At 48.2% G+C, this 17,952-nt stretch overlaps 1 protein-coding gene and 1 long non-coding RNA gene across 3 annotated transcripts; both read left to right on the forward strand.

The window, feature by feature from the left end:
- The first annotated feature begins 1,470 nt into the window (after nucleotides 1–1,470).
- On the forward strand, nucleotides 1,471–5,453 carry LOC113480023. Of its 2 annotated transcripts, none has more exons than XR_003398416.1 (4): nucleotides 1,471–1,634; nucleotides 1,732–1,934; nucleotides 3,839–3,958; nucleotides 5,408–5,453. It is a non-coding gene; the product is annotated as an uncharacterized LOC113480023 (long non-coding RNA). The 2 variants fall into 2 exon arrangements; XR_003398417.1 differs by having other exon boundaries at nucleotides 3,839–3,940.
- Nucleotides 5,454–14,909: 9,456 nt separating this feature from the next.
- LOC113480018 lies at nucleotides 14,910–17,416 on the forward strand. The gene is made up of 3 exons (XM_026848543.1): nucleotides 14,910–15,109; nucleotides 15,662–15,843; nucleotides 16,476–17,416. Exons 1-3 carry the CDS (start codon nucleotides 14,930–14,932, stop codon nucleotides 16,828–16,830), a joined length of 717 nt encoding a protein of 238 aa, XP_026704344.1. The 5' UTR covers nucleotides 14,910–14,929; the 3' UTR covers nucleotides 16,831–17,416.
- The last annotated feature ends 536 nt before the right edge of the window (nucleotides 17,417–17,952 follow it).

Genomic DNA, 17,952 nt, shown 5'->3' on the forward strand with positions numbered 1-17,952 from the left:
AAAACTAAAATAAGAGGGGGTTTAAACAAAGAGATACAGAGACCCTGTTTAAGGAGGATGATTCTGCTGATTCAGGAGGGAGGCACCTGGACTTTACTGCACAGCACACGCTCTGGAAAGAGGGTCAACTAGTGAACACTGTGAAGACGACTGCTTACTTCTTCCCTCGACCACCGAGGACCCTCATCCTATTTTACTATGCATGCCGGGACTATGTAAATGAATTCTGGGAACTCATTATCATAAGACACCCCTTTCCAGATAATCTAATGAATATGTATGATTTGTGTGTGTGTAAACTGATGTCCCTTACTAATTCTTGGGATCCCTTATGGTGGAGAATCCCCTGGGCGACACCAGCACTGTTGATAAAGAATAACTGCTTAACAGTTATGTTGGATTCTGACTGTTAATTTCTTTGTTTCACTACACTCTCTGCTTTTTTTCTGCATCTGTAATGGCCTTTGGTGCTGCCTTCCAGCCTGTGCTTCCTTCATGCCAAAGGGAGCTGAGAATATGCAGCTCCCTGGCACTGCTTGTACATTATCAGCTGCGTGACACTGCTGCCCCCCACTCAGCTCGATACTTTTAAGTGTTTTTTGTCAAAACATCCTACTGTCTTGTTTGTCCTGGCTCAGTCTTTCTCCAAGCTCATCCTCCTGTAGTTTCTCCTGTGTCATACCTCTTTGGAGTGTCAGGCCTGTGGCCAGATCTTTGCACCTGGATTTTTTTTTGTTCCCCTGTGGCAAAAGCAGAGGTAGGCGGACTGGGCAGCTGTGTTTTCCTTGACTCTGTGGCTTCTAGAGAAAATGATTGCTACTGAAGACTCTGTGCCTAGCCTGGATGCCATCCTGGACCATACCTCCTCAACACCAGCTACTGGCACAGTTTGATGACATTCCAGGCAAGAAGGGCACATGCATTCTTCCCTGGAACATTCTCGGGGCTGGGGTGTGTGGTGAGGCAGTGGTGCCCTGAGGATGAGGAAGGGCTAAAAAGCAGAGACGGCTTTAGGACAGTGCCTGACATGGGTGGTCTAAGCCTGTTGTCATCCACCCTGGCCATCGAAGGAACAAATACAGGGATTTCTGCTTCCTCCCTCTTTATGAAGGAGAGCTTGGGGTGCCATGCTGGATGTTAGGAGAGATGGGTCTAGTTCTGCCTGTCACAGGCATGCTTTTTTTTTTTCAGAGGAAACCAATTAATACATTTACTTCCTTTTCCCGTCTGTGCAATGGAACTTCCATATTTCTGCGTTATCAAGACTGTTCTGAAGTGTTCTGCTACTTTGGTGTTCTGCACAGAAATGCTTCTAATTAAATGACTGACTAATGAGATCCATGGAGTGTGTGAAATACGCTGTTTTATCTGCACCTCAGGAAGTTCCCTTGGGATCCTGATACAGAAGAGCAGACCAGGGTGCTGATGATTGGAGGAGACTGTCTTTATTTTTGTGTTTGGTGTTTTTCAGAAATAAAGATGGGAAGCTGGAGCTGGATTTTGATACACACAAGCATGATACTTGGATAGCAGAATTCCTTGCAGACCATGGGGACATTCCCAGCAGAAAAGTTCTGCACTCTGAGAAGATGGTTCCAGAGTTTCCTGGCCCAGAAATGGAGTATTCATTATGGGTAAGTTGGCAGGATCTGAAAGGGAGCAGGATGGTTCTTCCCTGGCTTTGTTCTGTGCATGACTCGCAGACGATGAAAAACATTAAATCCGAACTAGATTTTGGCTTCACCTGGAAAAGACTCCATGCAACTAGAATTCTCCTGCCTGTTCTGCTGTGCTGTCCCCTCTCCCAAGCACACTACAGTGTCTTGTACCTGAAGCCTTGCATGCAGATTGTCCTGCAGAAGAAGGTGAACACTCATCTGATCACCAAGAGTCTGGCCACTGTTGAATATGATTTTTGCAAGCCAAGATTCATTGTATCCTTCCTGCCACCTCTTGGCGCTGTGCTTACAACAGCCTCAGCACTCTGGGGAGTTCCAGACCAACTTCACAGCTGGGCTCAGGCCTGTCTGATCTGATGCACAGAGAAACTCAAGATTTAAATGAATAGAGAGTCTGAACTGTCTTCTCCTCCCTGTCTTCTGGTCACCTTTGAGAAGCCACATCCTGATGGGAAGCTTAGAAGGGAGTCCTCAGAGCTGCTTCTGCTGGAGCTCATCATAGGGCTTATGGCTCACCTCGGACGTGAACCAGTTCCCGACATACCCTAGGGCTGATGTGCTGTGTAGGTGGAGAAAGGCTTGAGTCTTTTGCTGACTGATCAGTTTTGCATGGGAAAATATCCACTGAAATGTGTTTTAAATGACAGCATTATTCAATTCAGTGGAAAAACACTTTATCAAGATGTATAATGAGACCAGGAAAGCCTTTCTTCCCCTCTGACCTGTTCAGCAGCAGCTGGTTGCTGACTTTTCCTGTCTGACTAGAAGCTGGTCATTTGAGTTCTTGTCGCATGTTAATTCTCATTCCCTACACCCACTCTTAGGCCACTGCAGCTCTTCTGGGAGTGAGATGACTTTTTTGGCTTACCTGCTTATATGTTTTTAGAGACCAGTGTCCACAGAACAGAAATCAGTATCCCCAAGTAGAGCCAAGTGCAAAGAACAATCTACCCTTCAAATCTCTCCCAGAGAGAACTTTGCTTAAGCTGTTTTGAACTACACCTGAGCATCTTTTATCCTCTCTCCTGCTACATGCTTTAAAGGCCATTTTGTGTCACGAATTTCTGTGCTTATGCTAATATGAAAAGATTGACCAAAGATGAAGAGGTGTTACTTAATCTCTGCACCTACATACTTAGTGAGAAATTGGAGAACCAACAAAGCTGCTTTCCTGTTTTGTAGCTCCATATGTGTGTGCTAATGCTCTCTCCAGAGATTACACAGCCACTGTGTTTTGAGATGATTTGCAGAAATGCAGAAGGTTAGAAACCTGTACTGGTAGTGCCCAAGCCATACTGGTTTTCCACTTGCTTTCAAAGGGTCTTTGGCTTTGCATAGCTGGTGTACATAAAATAACAGATCCTTGAGATCTGGAGTTCAGCACCTTCGGTGTACAGATAAAGTAGCATTGCATTGGCAGGCATGTGATGACCATGCAAATTGCAAATTCATGAGCTCTGACTCTTAAGAAGTAAGCAAATTAAAATATATTCAGACAAAAAGTGGTTAATGCAATATTTTAACCCAAACCTCACAGTTCACCATCTAATAGTGGTCTGTCTAGAACTGAATTTGTGAAACTGGAGTATGCTGAAGGAGAGCTCACTCTTTGATGTACCGTAGTGTCATTGTTAGTTGTTAAGATTTCTTCAGCCCCGACTGGATGTGCTTGATTTCGTTTTGTAAATGTTGGTCATTTATCTTTTAAGCACAAGTAAAATTGTAAGTCATTAGTTATCTCATTTGTGATATACTCCAAGGCACTTTTCTTTGGTCAGATCTTGCCTGTTCCATTATCAGGGTAATATAAACACGTATCAGAGTTTTTATTAAAGTTATAACCAAGGCATATTTTGACTTGGCAGTGACAGACTGGCTCCGCTCTGTACAGCTGTTTCCAACTGCCCTCCAGTTAGTTATGCGTGTTCTTATCTGTGATTGTTGGCTGCGTGCACAGGTTTGTTGTTAGCAGGCCAGAGCTGAGCGCTTTTCCCCTGCTGAAGAGGGAAGGTGTTGTGCTGAGGAAGGCAGCCTGGGCAACTTGATGCTGCGGCCTCTGTGGAATGTTTCACTCCTACCTGTGGAACCTGTGGAACGGGCATCTCCCCCGATCCTCCTCTGGAGCTTGTTTATTTCTTCCTTGACACATTTTTCCTCAGAGCAAAAGGGTGAAGATCGTTTTTGGATTCACCTGCAAGAAGAAAAGCTACTATGGGATCATGATGTACCACAACAACTGACTCATCAGATCCTACGAGAAGGTGGGATGTCAAAGGAAGGTGAGGAGTTGGACTTGTTTTTACCTCTTATCTGGGAGAGGGGAGAATGGGGCTTTGCAAAAAGCAACCTTGTTTTAGATCCTTGCTTCTACATTGCATGGTGTCCAGAGTTGAATAAGGAGACCTGGCATGTCCCTAGGATCAGATCAGTGTGTGCACCTGCACAGTGACTGCCTGTCAGGGTTTTAGGTAACTAGAGATGTCCAGCTACTCTTTAATACTGCTGTGGCTGGAGGTGCTACCAAGGTGATTTCCAGAAGGGGATCTGCTCTGGCAGGACAGCCTGGACTCTGTTAGGAAGTGATTGCTGCAGCATTTGCTTCTAGTGTTATCTTGCAGCAGTATCTCAGAGCTATGGCATGCCTTGGGGGTGACCATCTTTGCCATAGATAATTTTGGTCACTTAGTAGCCAGTCTGTGCTCTGTTTTCTGGAAGAAAAAGATTCAGTATTATATGCCCATAATACCTTTTCATGGACGGGGTGTCTGAACCTCATATTGCTGTTGGCATGCAATGCACAGGCCATGGTGTTGCCATCAACCTTTGTATCAGGGCTTTGCGATCTCATTGCTCTCCAAATGACTACTTAGTTGTTGTTTTGGGGTTTTTTTTGTTCTGAGCAGAATTGGCTAAGGCAGTTCTTTCCCTTAATTTCTGGCTCCTCCTGGTGCAGGGAGGTCTAAGTGTGATCGGTGTAACAATGCAACTTCCTGAATCAAGCACATAACAGAGGACTTTGAAGAAGGCAGAGTACTGATAAGAGAGACCTGTGCACAAGGCTGCTGCTAGGAGAAGGTTTTTATGTGGTACAGCCTTTGTTCTGAGCACTGTACATGTTCTTAGGTCTTTTTATTGTGAAACAGCCTCAGATTGGGCCATTTTTTCCTTATCTAGTGCCCCTAGAGAGCATGGAGAATTTTATCCTGAAAGTCTGGTGCAAACATATAGCCTTGGGCTGAGGAAAGGACACAGTCTCTGTGTTCCTCAAGCTCATTCCCTCACAAGACTCCATCCCTGAGGAGACTTCTCTGAAATAAAATGAAACCTGTGTTCATGTACACATTAGCAGAGCTGCCCAAACCAGGAACACACCTATAAAGCCAAAAGAAAAAAATGGATGCTCATGTGGAGCCTCCAGTTAAGGGGTGCAGAAGCAGGCACTAGCCCCTGCTCTCCTTAGGGTGCAGCACTCCACACTTTGGGGAAGGCTGCACTTGGGGAAAGGGACCTGTACCCTGATTTTTTTAGGTGATGAAGATATTGGCCCATTTTTTGCAGCTGTGAGCTGGGTGATACAGAAGGGCTGCTAAGGTGCCAACCTAAAAACAGCAATCACAAGTGTAGGTCACATTCTTGGGGAAGGGGTTTGTGTTTGCCCTGGTTGTTCCTTGTGCTTCCTGTTATGCCAGTGGGAGTTGCTCAGCTTCTTACAGAGTTCTTCCTTCCAGACAGATGATTGTTGTGTTGGGACAGAAACTCAACAGCTATTGGATGGCACAGATGAACTTGGGAAATGTGGATGCAGCGTAGGAACCAGCTTGCCACTGTTCTGCCAGTGTTAAAGGCTTGGGGGTTTCCTTTGGCCAAGGTGGGGTGGGAATGTGCCACCAGGAGGAGCAGAGGCTGCTGAGGGGTGACCAGAGTCCTCTTTCCTGTAGGGAACTGAGATTGGAACCTGTGGAGTTTGTGCTGGTGGTTTCTGGGAGGGATGCCACACTGTGGGCAGGGTGTCCCTGGGAGAGCAGAGACATGTTGGCTGCACTGGGCCATCCCATGTCCTGTGCCACATGGGCTGGAATTGCTTTGGGGGCTGGTGGCAGTGCTCATTCTGAACAGGCATTCCTGGTGTTTACTCCACACCTGACTGAGCACTATTTTTTGCAGAGAGGCCAGACTGGATGCAGGTACAATGTGAAATGTTTCTGAAGCGGGGAAAGATCCCTGACCAGGCTGACTCTACACTGTTACCAGAAAGCTGGTTTTGTCATCTCCATTGCCTCCCCAGATACAGGTAGACTTATGAATTGAGTCCTGGATTACTTTATTCCATGCCATCTCACATCCTTGAAATACAAACAGTTTCTGTCAAATGCCTGACTTCCTGCGTTCCTTCCACATACCTGTGAATACAGATCTTCATTAAAACAGGTGATGTTAAAATAGGAACATGTTTCAGCACATGCTTGCTTTGGTCAGTGACCCCTTTTTTTCCTGATGCCTTTGAAATAACAGCCTTTGATCTAGATGAATCTGGCCATTTAAATTATAATGCTTCTGAAGGATTGGATGGGTTTTAGTTAAATGTGCTGCTTGAATTACAGTCAAATGTCAAAACTGCTAATAAGAAAATACAGTTTCTTGTTGAGATCTTCTGACCTGTTGGAGAATAAAAAAGCTTTACTTCCTTGCCAAGAATGCTTAGATTAAATGCTAAGCAGAAAGAATTGACTGAGACCAGCCGTCTGGATGTTACTGCAGGAAAATCCTTTTCTCTGATCCACAAATTCCAGGGTGCAACTAGTTTATATGGCTGAATTGCCATTATCTGTTGAAGCTCAGCATTCCACAAAGACAGCCTTCATGATAAACTGTTAAGGAAACCAGTTGGCTCTGGAGGCTGAGGAGTGAGTTTTTATTTTATAGCCTAGAAATTAGATAGTAAAGCCACTTTTCAACAGAGGAGGAAAGTAATGCCTCCATTTAAAGCTCTGATACATTAAAAGTCAGTGATCTGGAAGAGGAGGCAGAACAGATGACAGATGGGAGACAGTTCATTGTCAAGCCAGACAAACAGACTGTGGGATTCGTGAGTACCTTCAGACTGACCTGGTTCAACTGAGCAATCAACAAGGTGGTGGCAGACCAGAACAAGCAAGGTAAGGTGCTGTGGAAGTAGTAATTAGGATTTCCTAGGTGTACAGATAATTTCTAAGTTGTCTGAGGACGGAGACCTAAGAATGTGTTGGACAGTTCAGTGAAAACACCTGTGCAGTACTTGAGGCTGCCAGAAAAGTATTAGTTACATTTCTGTTTTAAACCTGTATAAGCAGGATTTTTATCTTGTACTTCAAGACTTCATTGCGAATGTACAGTGGTACATAGAGGGAACTTTTCTTATAGACTGTTTCTGCGAAACACATGACCATGACAGTTCCTTTCCTTTGAAGCAGCTGGCATTAGTGGTCTGTGCTGCCCACATGGGTTATAATGCATTTCTCTGCCAACTCAAAACTGAAGCAGAAATGACTGGCTGTGTGGTGTGCTGAACTCTGTCTCACAGTCTGTACTTCATTTCATATCTGTTATTTTGGGATTCAAGTGGCTTTTTCTCCCTTAAGCCCTTTAAGCACAGTGTTTGATTCTTCAGCTGTTCTCTTGATCTTCATAGAATCATAATCACAGAATCACAGAATGGTTTGGGTTGGAAGGGACTTTAAAGATCATCTGGTTCCAACCCCCCTGCCCCGGGCAGGGACACCTTCCACTAGCCCAGGTTGCCCAAGGCCCCATCCAACCTGTCCTTGAACCCTTCCAGGGAGGGGGCAGCCACAGCTTCTCTGGGCAACCTGTGTCAGGGCCTCACAAGGAAGAATTTCTTCCTTATAACTAATCTAAATCTCCCCTCTTCCAGTTTAAAACTGTTACCCATCATCCTATCCCTACACTCCCTGATCTAGGGTCCCTCCTCACTTTCCTGTAGCCCCTTTCAGTCCTGTGAGACCGCTGTAAGCTCTCCCTGGAGCCTTCTCTTCTCCAGCTGAACCCCCCAACTCTCTCAGCCTGTCCTCACAGGGGGGTGCTCCAGCCCCCCGAGCATCTTTGTGGCCTCCTCTGGCCCCACTTCAAGCAGGTCCATGTCCTTCTGATGTTGGAGCCCCGAGAGCTGGACCCAGCACTGCAGGGGGGGTTTCAAGAGAGTGGAGCAAAGGGGAGAATCCCCTCCCTGTACCTGCTGGCCACACTTCTCCTGATGCAGCCCAGGACATGGTTGGCTTTCTGGGCTGTGAGTGCACATTGCTGGTTCACAGTCAGTTTTCCATCCACTAATATCCCCAAGTCCCTCTCCGTGGGGCTGCTCTCAATCCACTCCTTGCCCAGCCTGTATCTGTGCTTGGGATTGGCCTGACCCATGTGCAGGACCTTGCCCTTGGCCTTCTTGAACTCTTTGAGGTTTGCACATCCCATCTCTCCGGCCTGTCCAGGTTCCTCTGGATGGCACATCCCTTTCCTCCAGTGTGTCACTGCACCACACAGCTCTGTGTCGTTGGTGCACTGGCTGAGGGTGCCTCGATCCCACTGTCCATGTCACCAACAAAGAGTTAAACAGCACTGGTCCCAACACCCACCCCTGAGGATGCTGCTTGTCACTGCTCTCTACTTGGACATGGAGCTGTTGATCACAACTCTTTGAGCCAATTCCTTATCCACTGAGTGATCCATCCATCAAATCACGTCTCTCCAGTTTAGAGACAAGGATGTCGTGTGGGACCATGTCAGATGCTTCGCACAAGTCCAGGTAAATGACATCAGCTGATCTTCCCTTATGCTGTAAGCCCGTTGTAGAAGTCCACCAAATTAATCAGGCACGATTTTCCCTTAGTGAAGCCGTGTTGGCTGTCACCAGTCACCTTATTTTCCATGTGCCCCAGCATATTTTCCAGGAGGATCTGCTGCAGGGTCTTGCCAGGCACAGAGGTGAGACTGACTGGCCTGTAGTTCCCTGAGTCTTCCTTTTTTCCCTTTTTAAGAATGGGGGTTATGTTTCCCCTTTTCCAACCACTGAACTGTCACGGCTTCTCTAATATCATGGATAGTGGCTGAGCCATTTCATCTGCCAGTTCCCTCAGGACCTGTGGGCGCATCTCATCACGTCACAAGGCTTTGTGCACCTTCAGGTTCCTGAGATGGTCTTGAACCTGATCTTCTCTTGCAGTGGGTGGTTCTTCATTCTCCCAGTCCCTGCCTTTGCCTTATGTGACTTGGATGATGAGGCTGTAGCACTTGCTGCTGAAGACTGAAGCAAAATGTCATTGATTGCTCAGCCTTCTCCATGCCATGGATGACCAGGTCTCCTGTTTCTTTCCAGAGAGGGCCCACATTTTCTCTAGTCTTCCTTTTATCACCGATGTACGTGTAAAAGCTTTTTTTTGTTGCTCTTGACATCCCTGGACAGACCTCCTTGCTACCTTAAGGGTCTTGAACTCCACCATTTCATTGTCACTGCAGCCAAGGCTGCCCTTGAGCTTCATATTCCCCACCAGCTCCTCCTTCTTGGTGAGAACAAGGTCCAGTGTACACCTCTCCTTGTTGGCTCCTCTATCACTTGAAGAAGGAATTTATCACTAACACAGTCCAGGAACCTTGTGGACCACTTATGCACTGCAGTGTTTTTCCTCCAAAAGATACCAGGTCCCCCATGATGACCAGGGCTTGTGAATGTGAGGCTGTTCCTATCTGTCTATAGAGGGACTCATCTGCTTGGTCTTCCTGGTTGGGTGGCCTGAAGCAGACCCCCACTATAACATCACCTGTCCCTGCCCTCCCTTTAATCCTGACCCATCAGCTCTTGCTCGTCTCCTCACCTGTCCCCAGGCAGAGCTCCCTGCACTCCAGCTGGCACTGACATAGAGGGTGACACCCCCCCCTTGTCTCCCCTGTCTGTCCTTCCTAAAGAGCCTGTACCCTCCATTCCAGCAATCCATGAAGGAGCCATCCCATGACATCCTCGTGATGCCAATAAGATTGTAGCCCTGCAGGTGTGTGCACATCTCTAGCTCCTCTTGTTTATTCCCCATGCTATGTGCATTTGCGTAGAGGCATTTAAGTTGGGCCTGCAGTGAAGCTGACTTTCTGACTGGAATTCCTCTCTGCTGCTCTTCAGGTGCTCTCCTGCTGAACCCTCTCCAGCCTCTGGGCATCTATTGCTGGCACTGGCATCAAGCTGGCATCTTTTATTATCTGAAATCCTGAAAGATGAGAGACACTGCATAGATGTCCAAACCGTGGAAATTTTTGGTGGGAGAAGGGAGTCAAACTGTTCTTTCACACACTCAGACTGGTCTTGTTGCAGAAGCTGTTTGACACCCACGGAGCAGGAATACGGTGATGAGGAGAAGAGAGCCCAATGCAGACAGAAATGCTGGAAGGAGTGAGTATATCCAGTTCCAGTTTGCAGCTCAGCTGCCTGGAACAATCGTGGGGGAGAGGTGTTGGGTTTCCTGCATCCAGGAGATGTCTGATGTTTTTCTCTTGTCCTGTTGTTCTCCAGGAGAAAGAATGCTTTACCCCTTGGTAAGACATCAAGGAGAAACTTGCTCTTTTTTTCCCCTTTTGTTGGTCTAGGGAGCTTGGAGGGAGGGAGGAAGAAGAGATTGTCATCATCATCATCTGGGGAGAGCATGGAACATCAAGTGAGGCAGGAGGGAGAAGTTTGCAGGAGCAAAGCCTTGATGCTTGTTGCTGCAGGCTTGGCAGGTTCTCAGCCCTGTCTCACTCATGTTCCCTCCTGCCGAGAGAGATGACAATGCTTAAAGATGTTGGAGCATCATATAAAATGAGGCTTTGATTCTTATTTGTGTACATCTTGGATGTGCTTAAAACTTAACAGTAATAGGGATCAGGACAGTTCCAGTCCCTGTGCTCAATACTACCCTGTCCTGCCTAGCCCTAGTGTGTTCCTTCCTGCCTCTCCTGGCTAAAAGAAGATACAGACAGTGCATGCTTCCTCTCTTGAGGTTGCAGCACTAATCCCATGTGGTCTCTTTCCCCATTTTCAGGTTAACTAATTATATTAAAGACTCTGATGTTTTGAATTTTCAGAAGTGTCTTTTGGACATGGCTGCCCAGGATGGGTTCTCCGGGCAGCTCTGTGACATTGCAGCGGGGACCCTTTGTGGCAGTTGCTGTTTTGAAGGCTGCTACAAATGGTGAAGCTCCTGTTTGGCTCTTCCCTTTTGGATTGAAGGTGAGATGAGGTGAGCAGCTCCGGTGCTGGCATGGCCTGCAGTGGAGTGCTCTGGCGTGGTGTATCAGGGGGTTTCCTGAACTGGGGAAACCTCAGGGAGGTGGAGAGACCCACCAGGATCTGGCAGTTTGGGCAAGAGCAGCTGCCGAGACCAGGATAGTGTCAAGAGCTGCCATGGCCGAGCCCCCACAACTATAAAAAGGGAGCATCAGCCGTGTGCAGCAGGGCACATGGGAAGGTGCTGTAACTGCTGGGTGGATCAGGGAGCAGTGGTTTCTGCTGGGCAGGCTCTGTCCCTGATGGCTGCAGCTTCCCATATTCCTCCGGTGGCAATGTGCTGCTTCCCAGATGCCGGGCTGCAGCATGTGCCCCGCACTTACGGCAGTAGTGAGCACACGTGTGGGAGCTGCACCTGCCAGAGGAACTCTTCTGCTTAGCGGCAGAGCTCTGGGAGGAGATGATTAGGTCCAGGAGTCTCAGGGAGTCCAAAAGAGAGAGATTGCTGGAATCGCACCCTACCTCCCCTGGGACAGGCCTGTCAGGTGGACAGGACACATAATACAGGGGATTGCAGGGACAGGGAAGGGATCTTACCCCTGTACTCGGCACTGGTGAGGCTGCACCTCGATGAGTGGGTACAGTTTTGGGCCCCTCACCCCAAAAAGGCCATTGAATGATTCGAGTGGGTCCAGAGAAGGGCAACGGAGCTGGGCCAGGGTGTGGAGTACAGGTCTGCTGGGGAGCGGCTGAGGGAACTGGGGGGTTTAGTCTGGAGAAGAGGAGGCTGAGGGGAGACCTCCTGGCCCTCTACAGCTCCCTGAAAGGAGGGTGCAGAGAGGGGGGATGAGTCTCTTGAGCCAAGCACCCAGCACCAGGACAAGAGGTTATGGCCTCAAGCTGCACCAGGTCAGGGTCAGGCTGGCTCTGAGGAAGGATTTCTGTGCAGAAGGGGCTGTTGGGCGTTGGAATGGGCTGCCCAGGGCAGGGGGGGAGTCCCCATCCCTGGAGGGGTTGAAGAGTCAGGCTGAGCCAGCGCTGAGGGATCTGGGGGAGTTGGGAATGGTCAGGGTGAGGGTCATGGTTGGGCTGGAGGAGCTTCAAGGGCTTTTCCAACTGAGATGATTCTGGGAATCTGGATTCCCTATCCTCCCTCCACCTGGCAGAATGTAGTGACTTCAGGGACAGGGGGAAGTGGCAACAAGTTCCTGCCCAAGGGAGCAAGTGCATCTCTTCCATGACTACCCCATCTTCCCAGGTGCCCCTGTGTAATAGGTATGAGGCTCTGCAAGTGGAACCAAACAGTAATGAGGACAATGATCCTTCTAGGCTGGAGGTGTTGCCAAGGTCAAGTCAACCTGCACCCCACATTAAAACCACTTCCATTAAGTAAAAAAGACAGTTTATTGTCATAGGAGACTTTCTTCTGAGGGGAACAGAAGGCCCAATATGCTGACCAGTTAGTAAGGTCCCATGGGAATCTGCTTTTGAAGCTGTTGTGGTCCATGAATGCTGGTCACTTTTTAGGAGCCATCACTTAAAAGCACAGAAGCAGGCGATTCCAGTGTCAGAAGTCAAGCAAGTGGGGCAGAAGGCTGGCTTGGATGAGCAAGGATCTTCTAGAACTTAGGTGGAAAAGGAGAGTGTATGGACATTGCAAGTAAGGACAGGTGACACAGGAGGACTACAGAGATGGTGCTCACCATTGTAGGGAGAAAATTCATGTGGCCAAAGCTCGGTTGGAGTTCAAACTGGCCTGTACTGTGAAGGACAACAAAAAGGGCTTTTTATAATACATTGACAGCAAAAAGAGGATCAGAGCTAACATTGGTTCATCACCTCACAAATAGGGACGTAGAAAAATTGGAGACATTTAATACCTTCTTTTGCCTCTGTCTTCGACACCGATGATGGGCTGTGGGACCCCAAGAGCCCTGTGTTGGAAGACCACAACTGGGGGATGATAAACTTGCAGCCAAACCTGAACTTGTTTGAGATTTGCTGCTCCAGGTGGATGCTCATAAGTCTATGGGGCCCAACGGGATTCATGTCAGGGTACTGAAAGAGCTGGCCATTGTCATTGTGGGACCTCTCTCCATTATTTTTCAATAGTCTTGGGAGTCTGGAGAGGTCCCAATTGACTGGAAGCTGGCAAATGTCCCAATTTTCAAGAAAGGTAAGAAGGAAGACCCTGGTAATTACACGTCTGTCAGTCTCACTTCAGTGCCTGGTAGAATTATGGAGAGTTGTTATTCTGGGAATTACCAAAAAACACTTGAGAGATAATGCAGTCATTGGCTGTAGCCAGCACAGGTTCACGAGAGAACTTAATTTCCTTTTATGACAAGATCACCCCTTGAGTTGAGCAAGAGAAGCCAGTAGATGTGGGGATTTTTTGGATTTTAGCAAAACTTTTGATACTGTCTCTCACAGTAACTTTCTGAACAAAATGTCCAGCACACAGCTAGACAAGTCCATAATACAACAGGTGAACAATTGGCTAATGGGTCAGGCTCACAGTGTAGCCATCAGGCTGTTGGCCAGTCACCAGTTGGGTTCTCCAGGGTGTGCCAGTGCTCTTTAATGTTTTTATAGATGTTCTGGACAAAGGAATTGAATGTACATTAAGTAAGTTCGCTGATGATACTAAACTAGGAGGAGCTGTGGACCCCCTTGTGGGTAGAGAAGCCTTGCAGAGAGATCTAGATAGACTAGAGAGTTGGTCAATCACCAACTATATGAGGTTTAACAAGAGCAAGTGTTGGATTTTGCACCTGGGAAGGAGTAATCCTGGTTATACCTATAAACTGGGGGTCAAGGGACTGGAGAGCATCCCTGTGGAAAGAGATCTGTGGATTTGGGTTGATGACAAGTTGAATATGAGTCAACACTGTAACCTGGCAGCCAAAAGGGCCAAGAGTGTCCTGGGGTGCATCAAGCACAGCATGGCCAGCTGGCCAAGGGAGGTGATTGTCCTACTCTACGCTGCACTGGTGTGGCCCCACCTTAAGTACTGGGTGCAGTTTTGGGCACCTTAACATAAGGACATCAAACTATTAAGAGTGTGTCCAGAGGAGGGTGACCAAAATGGTGAAAGGCCTCCAGGGCAAGACTTAGGAGGTGTGGTTGAGGTCACTTGGTTTGTTCAGCTTGGAGAAGAGAAGGCTGAGGGGTGCACTCATCACAGTCTATAACTTCCTCAAGGTGGGCAGTGGAGAGGGAGCTGCTGATCTCTCTCTGTTGACCAGTGGATGCAGTGGTAGGACACGAGTAAATGGAATGAAGCTGCATCAGGGGAAGTTCATATTGGACATTAGGAAAAGCTTCTTACTGAGAGGGTGGTTGGTCACTGGAACAGGCTCCCTAAGGAAAGTGGTCATGGCACCAAGCCTGTCAGAGTTCAAGCAGCATCTGGATGATGCTCTTAGTCATATGGTTTAGCTTTAGCTAGTCCTGCTAGAAGCAGGGTGTTGGACTTGATGATCCTCTTGGGTCTGTTCCAACTTGAGATATTTTATGATTCTGTGATTCTACTTGACACATCAAAGGTGAAGAAGCCCCATGCCTCAGCAGTGGAGACAGAGGAGAAAATGTGTTGCAGGTCTTTAACACACAGGAGCAGGAGGATATAATGGAGTGGGAGAATGTGGGAAGAACAGTGGAGAATATCTTTGTGGAATTGAAGGCTATTTCAGCGGAGTGGGATGTGCTGCAGTACAAGGTAACATATTTGTGGCTGAGCTTTCCTGCTGGTTTGTGGTGTTTTGGAGAGAGCAGGTCAAAGTGGGTTGAGGAGTGACTTCTCCATAAAGAACATAGTGGGCTTCTTCCTTGATCTGCTGTCCTTTAACTTCTTCAGTCTTGGCAAAACTCTTTCCGTCTTGATGATTGATATAATTCCTGTGCATGCACCCTCCTCCCATTTCAGGAGGAGAAAACTGAGCATGAGAAATGTTACCTGAAAACAGAGTTCTTGAAATGCTAACTGGTGCTGCTCTGAGCTCAGAAGATGGAAAGCTTGCCCTGCAGCAAGGAATACATGTTACTGCCAAGCTGTGCAGCAGAAGCTGAAAGCAAAGCTGGCAAAGTCCACAGAGACCAGATGCATAGAGAAGACAGAGATGCACTTTGGGGTGCTGAGGGAGGCCCAGGTTTCCTGCAGCAGCCCAGAGGAAGAAGATGTGAGGAGGTCAGAGCTGTGGGCTGACTGGTTGGCAGCCCCTGTCATCCCTGCAGTGGGGGGAGAGGGCAGGAGTGACTGTGGGCTGCGGTTGCCATAGGACACTGCTTCCCTGGTATCCAGCACCCTGCTGTAGAGGTGACAGGGTTGTAAGCGAGGATCCTGTTGTTGGGAGGGGGTGGAATCACCAGATGAGTCCAAATAACTGGTCCAGCTTCAAAGGTGCCCTAGAGAAAGGTGCTTTGTCCACACTGTGTCTGTCCTGTACTGTGTCACCTTGTTGCTGGATCCCCTGCACTGTGTTGGGTCTCTAATGCTGATAAATGTCCCTTGTAGCCAAACGGGTGTTAGAGGGACTGGGAGCTGATCTCTGCTGGTTGAGCCCCAAGGACAGTTATTGCTGGGGGTCATGATTTAATACCTGGAAGGTGGAACCTGTGCAGAAGAGACTTGGTTGTCTTACTGTGCCTCTTTCCTCTTGGCTAAGGCTGCATTTCCTGTGCTGCCACTGACATATCAAGGGCTGTCATTCACCCTTTTTAACGCTCACTTTTTCCTCAGACATCATCACCTGCTTCAGTGCCCTGGCCTGCTTGGACCAGCAGTTTCACCTGTACTGTGAAGGTGGAGGCTGAAGAAAAAGGTGTTTATGGGTCTGCTGCATTTCCCCCTTTTCTCAAAAAGATGGTTGCAGTCCAGGGAGGAGACAGACCTCAGGGGAAAACCAGACCCTTAACAGAAAGGTAAGTGGTAGATTGCAGGCTACTGCCCCACACCGTGTTCTGTCTTCTGTCCCTTGTTTGGAGTCTGTACTGAGGCCATGTAGAAGGTCTTGATGAGATGCAGTTTTCTGGAAGAAGCCCTGGCCAGAGCTGGTGGATCTGCCCTGGATAGTCTTCTCTTCCCTCCCTTTTTGAGAGAGGGGTCTGCACAACTCAAATGCTCCGTCCTCCTGTATCCAGACAACAAAGGGGAGCAGTGTGGAACAGAGGGAGGAACAGAAATCCTTGCCAAGTTGTTGTTTTTTTTTTTTAAATCCTGGTTTCTGTGTATCAGTATTAACACCTTCACACCCTGTCAGCAAAATTAACCTCCAAATGTACAGTTCTCCAGTCCTGTGGTCAGTCTGGATGGCAGCTGATGTGGTTGCCTCTCCAGGGCTGGAGCATTCAGCTCTGTCTGGCTGTGAATTGCTCTGTACGGAGACATCCTTACCCAAGAGGACATTTTTACCCAAAAGAAAAGAGATACCTTTTGGCTTCCAGCAAGGAAACAGGTTCCTGGCTGAGATAATTTCTCCGGATGTGTCTCACATTAACTTGGTTGTGTGTGTGTGTTGAGATACGATTTATTGGTTGGTTTGTTTATTTTCAAGTTCTCTCCTCCACGCCCTCCTGAAGCCCTTGCTGCCCATGTCACGAGGGAGCAATGTGGGCTGCTCCCACACGGTGGCACTCCTTGCCCAGCTGAGGGGCTGCCTGCCTGTCCTGCCGCTTGTCCCTCCTGACTGGCCACTGGACCTGCCCACCGGTTGCCCAAGGAAAGGCCTGCGATGGGGATGCTGGGTTGCCATGACAGCAGGCGAATGGACCTCGGCATCTCGCTCCCCGTGGCCCTCTGCACATGGTGCCGCTGGATCACAGAGCCACCCGGTTGACCTCCTGTGCCCGGCAGGATCTCGGGGAGGAAGAAGGCCGCTGGGTTACACCACCACTGAAATCACTGTGTGATAACAACAGTACTGCGCATCCCTAGATGGCTTAGAACAGCAGTTCTCAAAGCTGCTTCTTTCATCGTGATGGTGGGGCCAAACACCTCCTGTTGCCACTGTTTTCCCTGCCTCAGCTCTTCCCCAGGCCCCTCGTTTCTCTTCACTGCTGCTCCACTGAACTGCTTTTTCCACACACGAGCTCTCCACAGCACCTCCAACAAGCTCCATCAACACCTTTGTCCTCCAACCCTGCTCGTCTCTCCTGATATCCCCATAACTCCCCCACACTTTTCTTTCTCTTGTGCTCCTCGTGTGCTCACGATTCTTGTCTTGTTTGCCCAGTGCTGTTGGGAATCCATCCGAGGGCCTGGGTCATAACAGCTTTGCAGCTGGGCTGGCCTTTCCCCTCCTGAAGTCAGGCTTTTGGTTGTGTTACCAATAGGTCAGGTATCCAGGGCTCGAGCAAGCACCATATCTGCTTGGGTTTGTGGACAACATGCTCCAAATGATTTTATAGCGGCAGAAGCTTGGCATGGCAGCCTGTCAGAAACACACCTGCATGCATGCTTAGTGAACTGTGTCAGGAAGATGTATTTCAGCAAGGACATTTCTGTGTTTTTTTTTTCTTCAGGAACTGCCATTCAATCTCAGCACTATCTCAGATGGAGATGGGCAGTAGGGCTGGGTAGGTGGGGAGCCATGGGCTTTGGGGTCTGTAGCTCTCCTACTGACATGTCCCCTGCATGAAATGAGTGTGGCAGTTGCTTGACCTGGAGCAGAGCGAGTGTCAGGAACATTGTGCTGTAGGTAGGCTCATGCCATGAGATTCCCTCAGCAGCAGCCCTCTGCACTGAGGCAGCAAAGGCCTGGCCAGGAGGAGGGTTGATCCCCACAGCCAAGGGGGGGGTAGTTTGCTACAGCTGCAGCAGTTACTGAGGTGTGAGGTCAGCTGTACTGTGAGCTTGGGCACTCCAGCCTGCTCACCCTCTTTTTGTTTTTTTTTTTTCTTTTTTCTTTTTCTCTTTTTTCTTTTTCTTTTTTTTTTCTTTTTCTCTTTTTTCTTTTTCTTTTTCTTTTTCTTTTTCTTTTTCTTTTTCTTTTTCTTTTTCTTTTTCTTTTTCTTTTTCTTTTTCTTTTTCTT

Source organism: Athene cunicularia (genome assembly GCF_003259725.1).
Source record: "Athene cunicularia isolate RWA chromosome 4 unlocalized genomic scaffold, athCun1 chr4_part3, whole genome shotgun sequence".
NCBI lineage: Eukaryota > Metazoa > Chordata > Aves > Strigiformes > Strigidae > Athene > Athene cunicularia.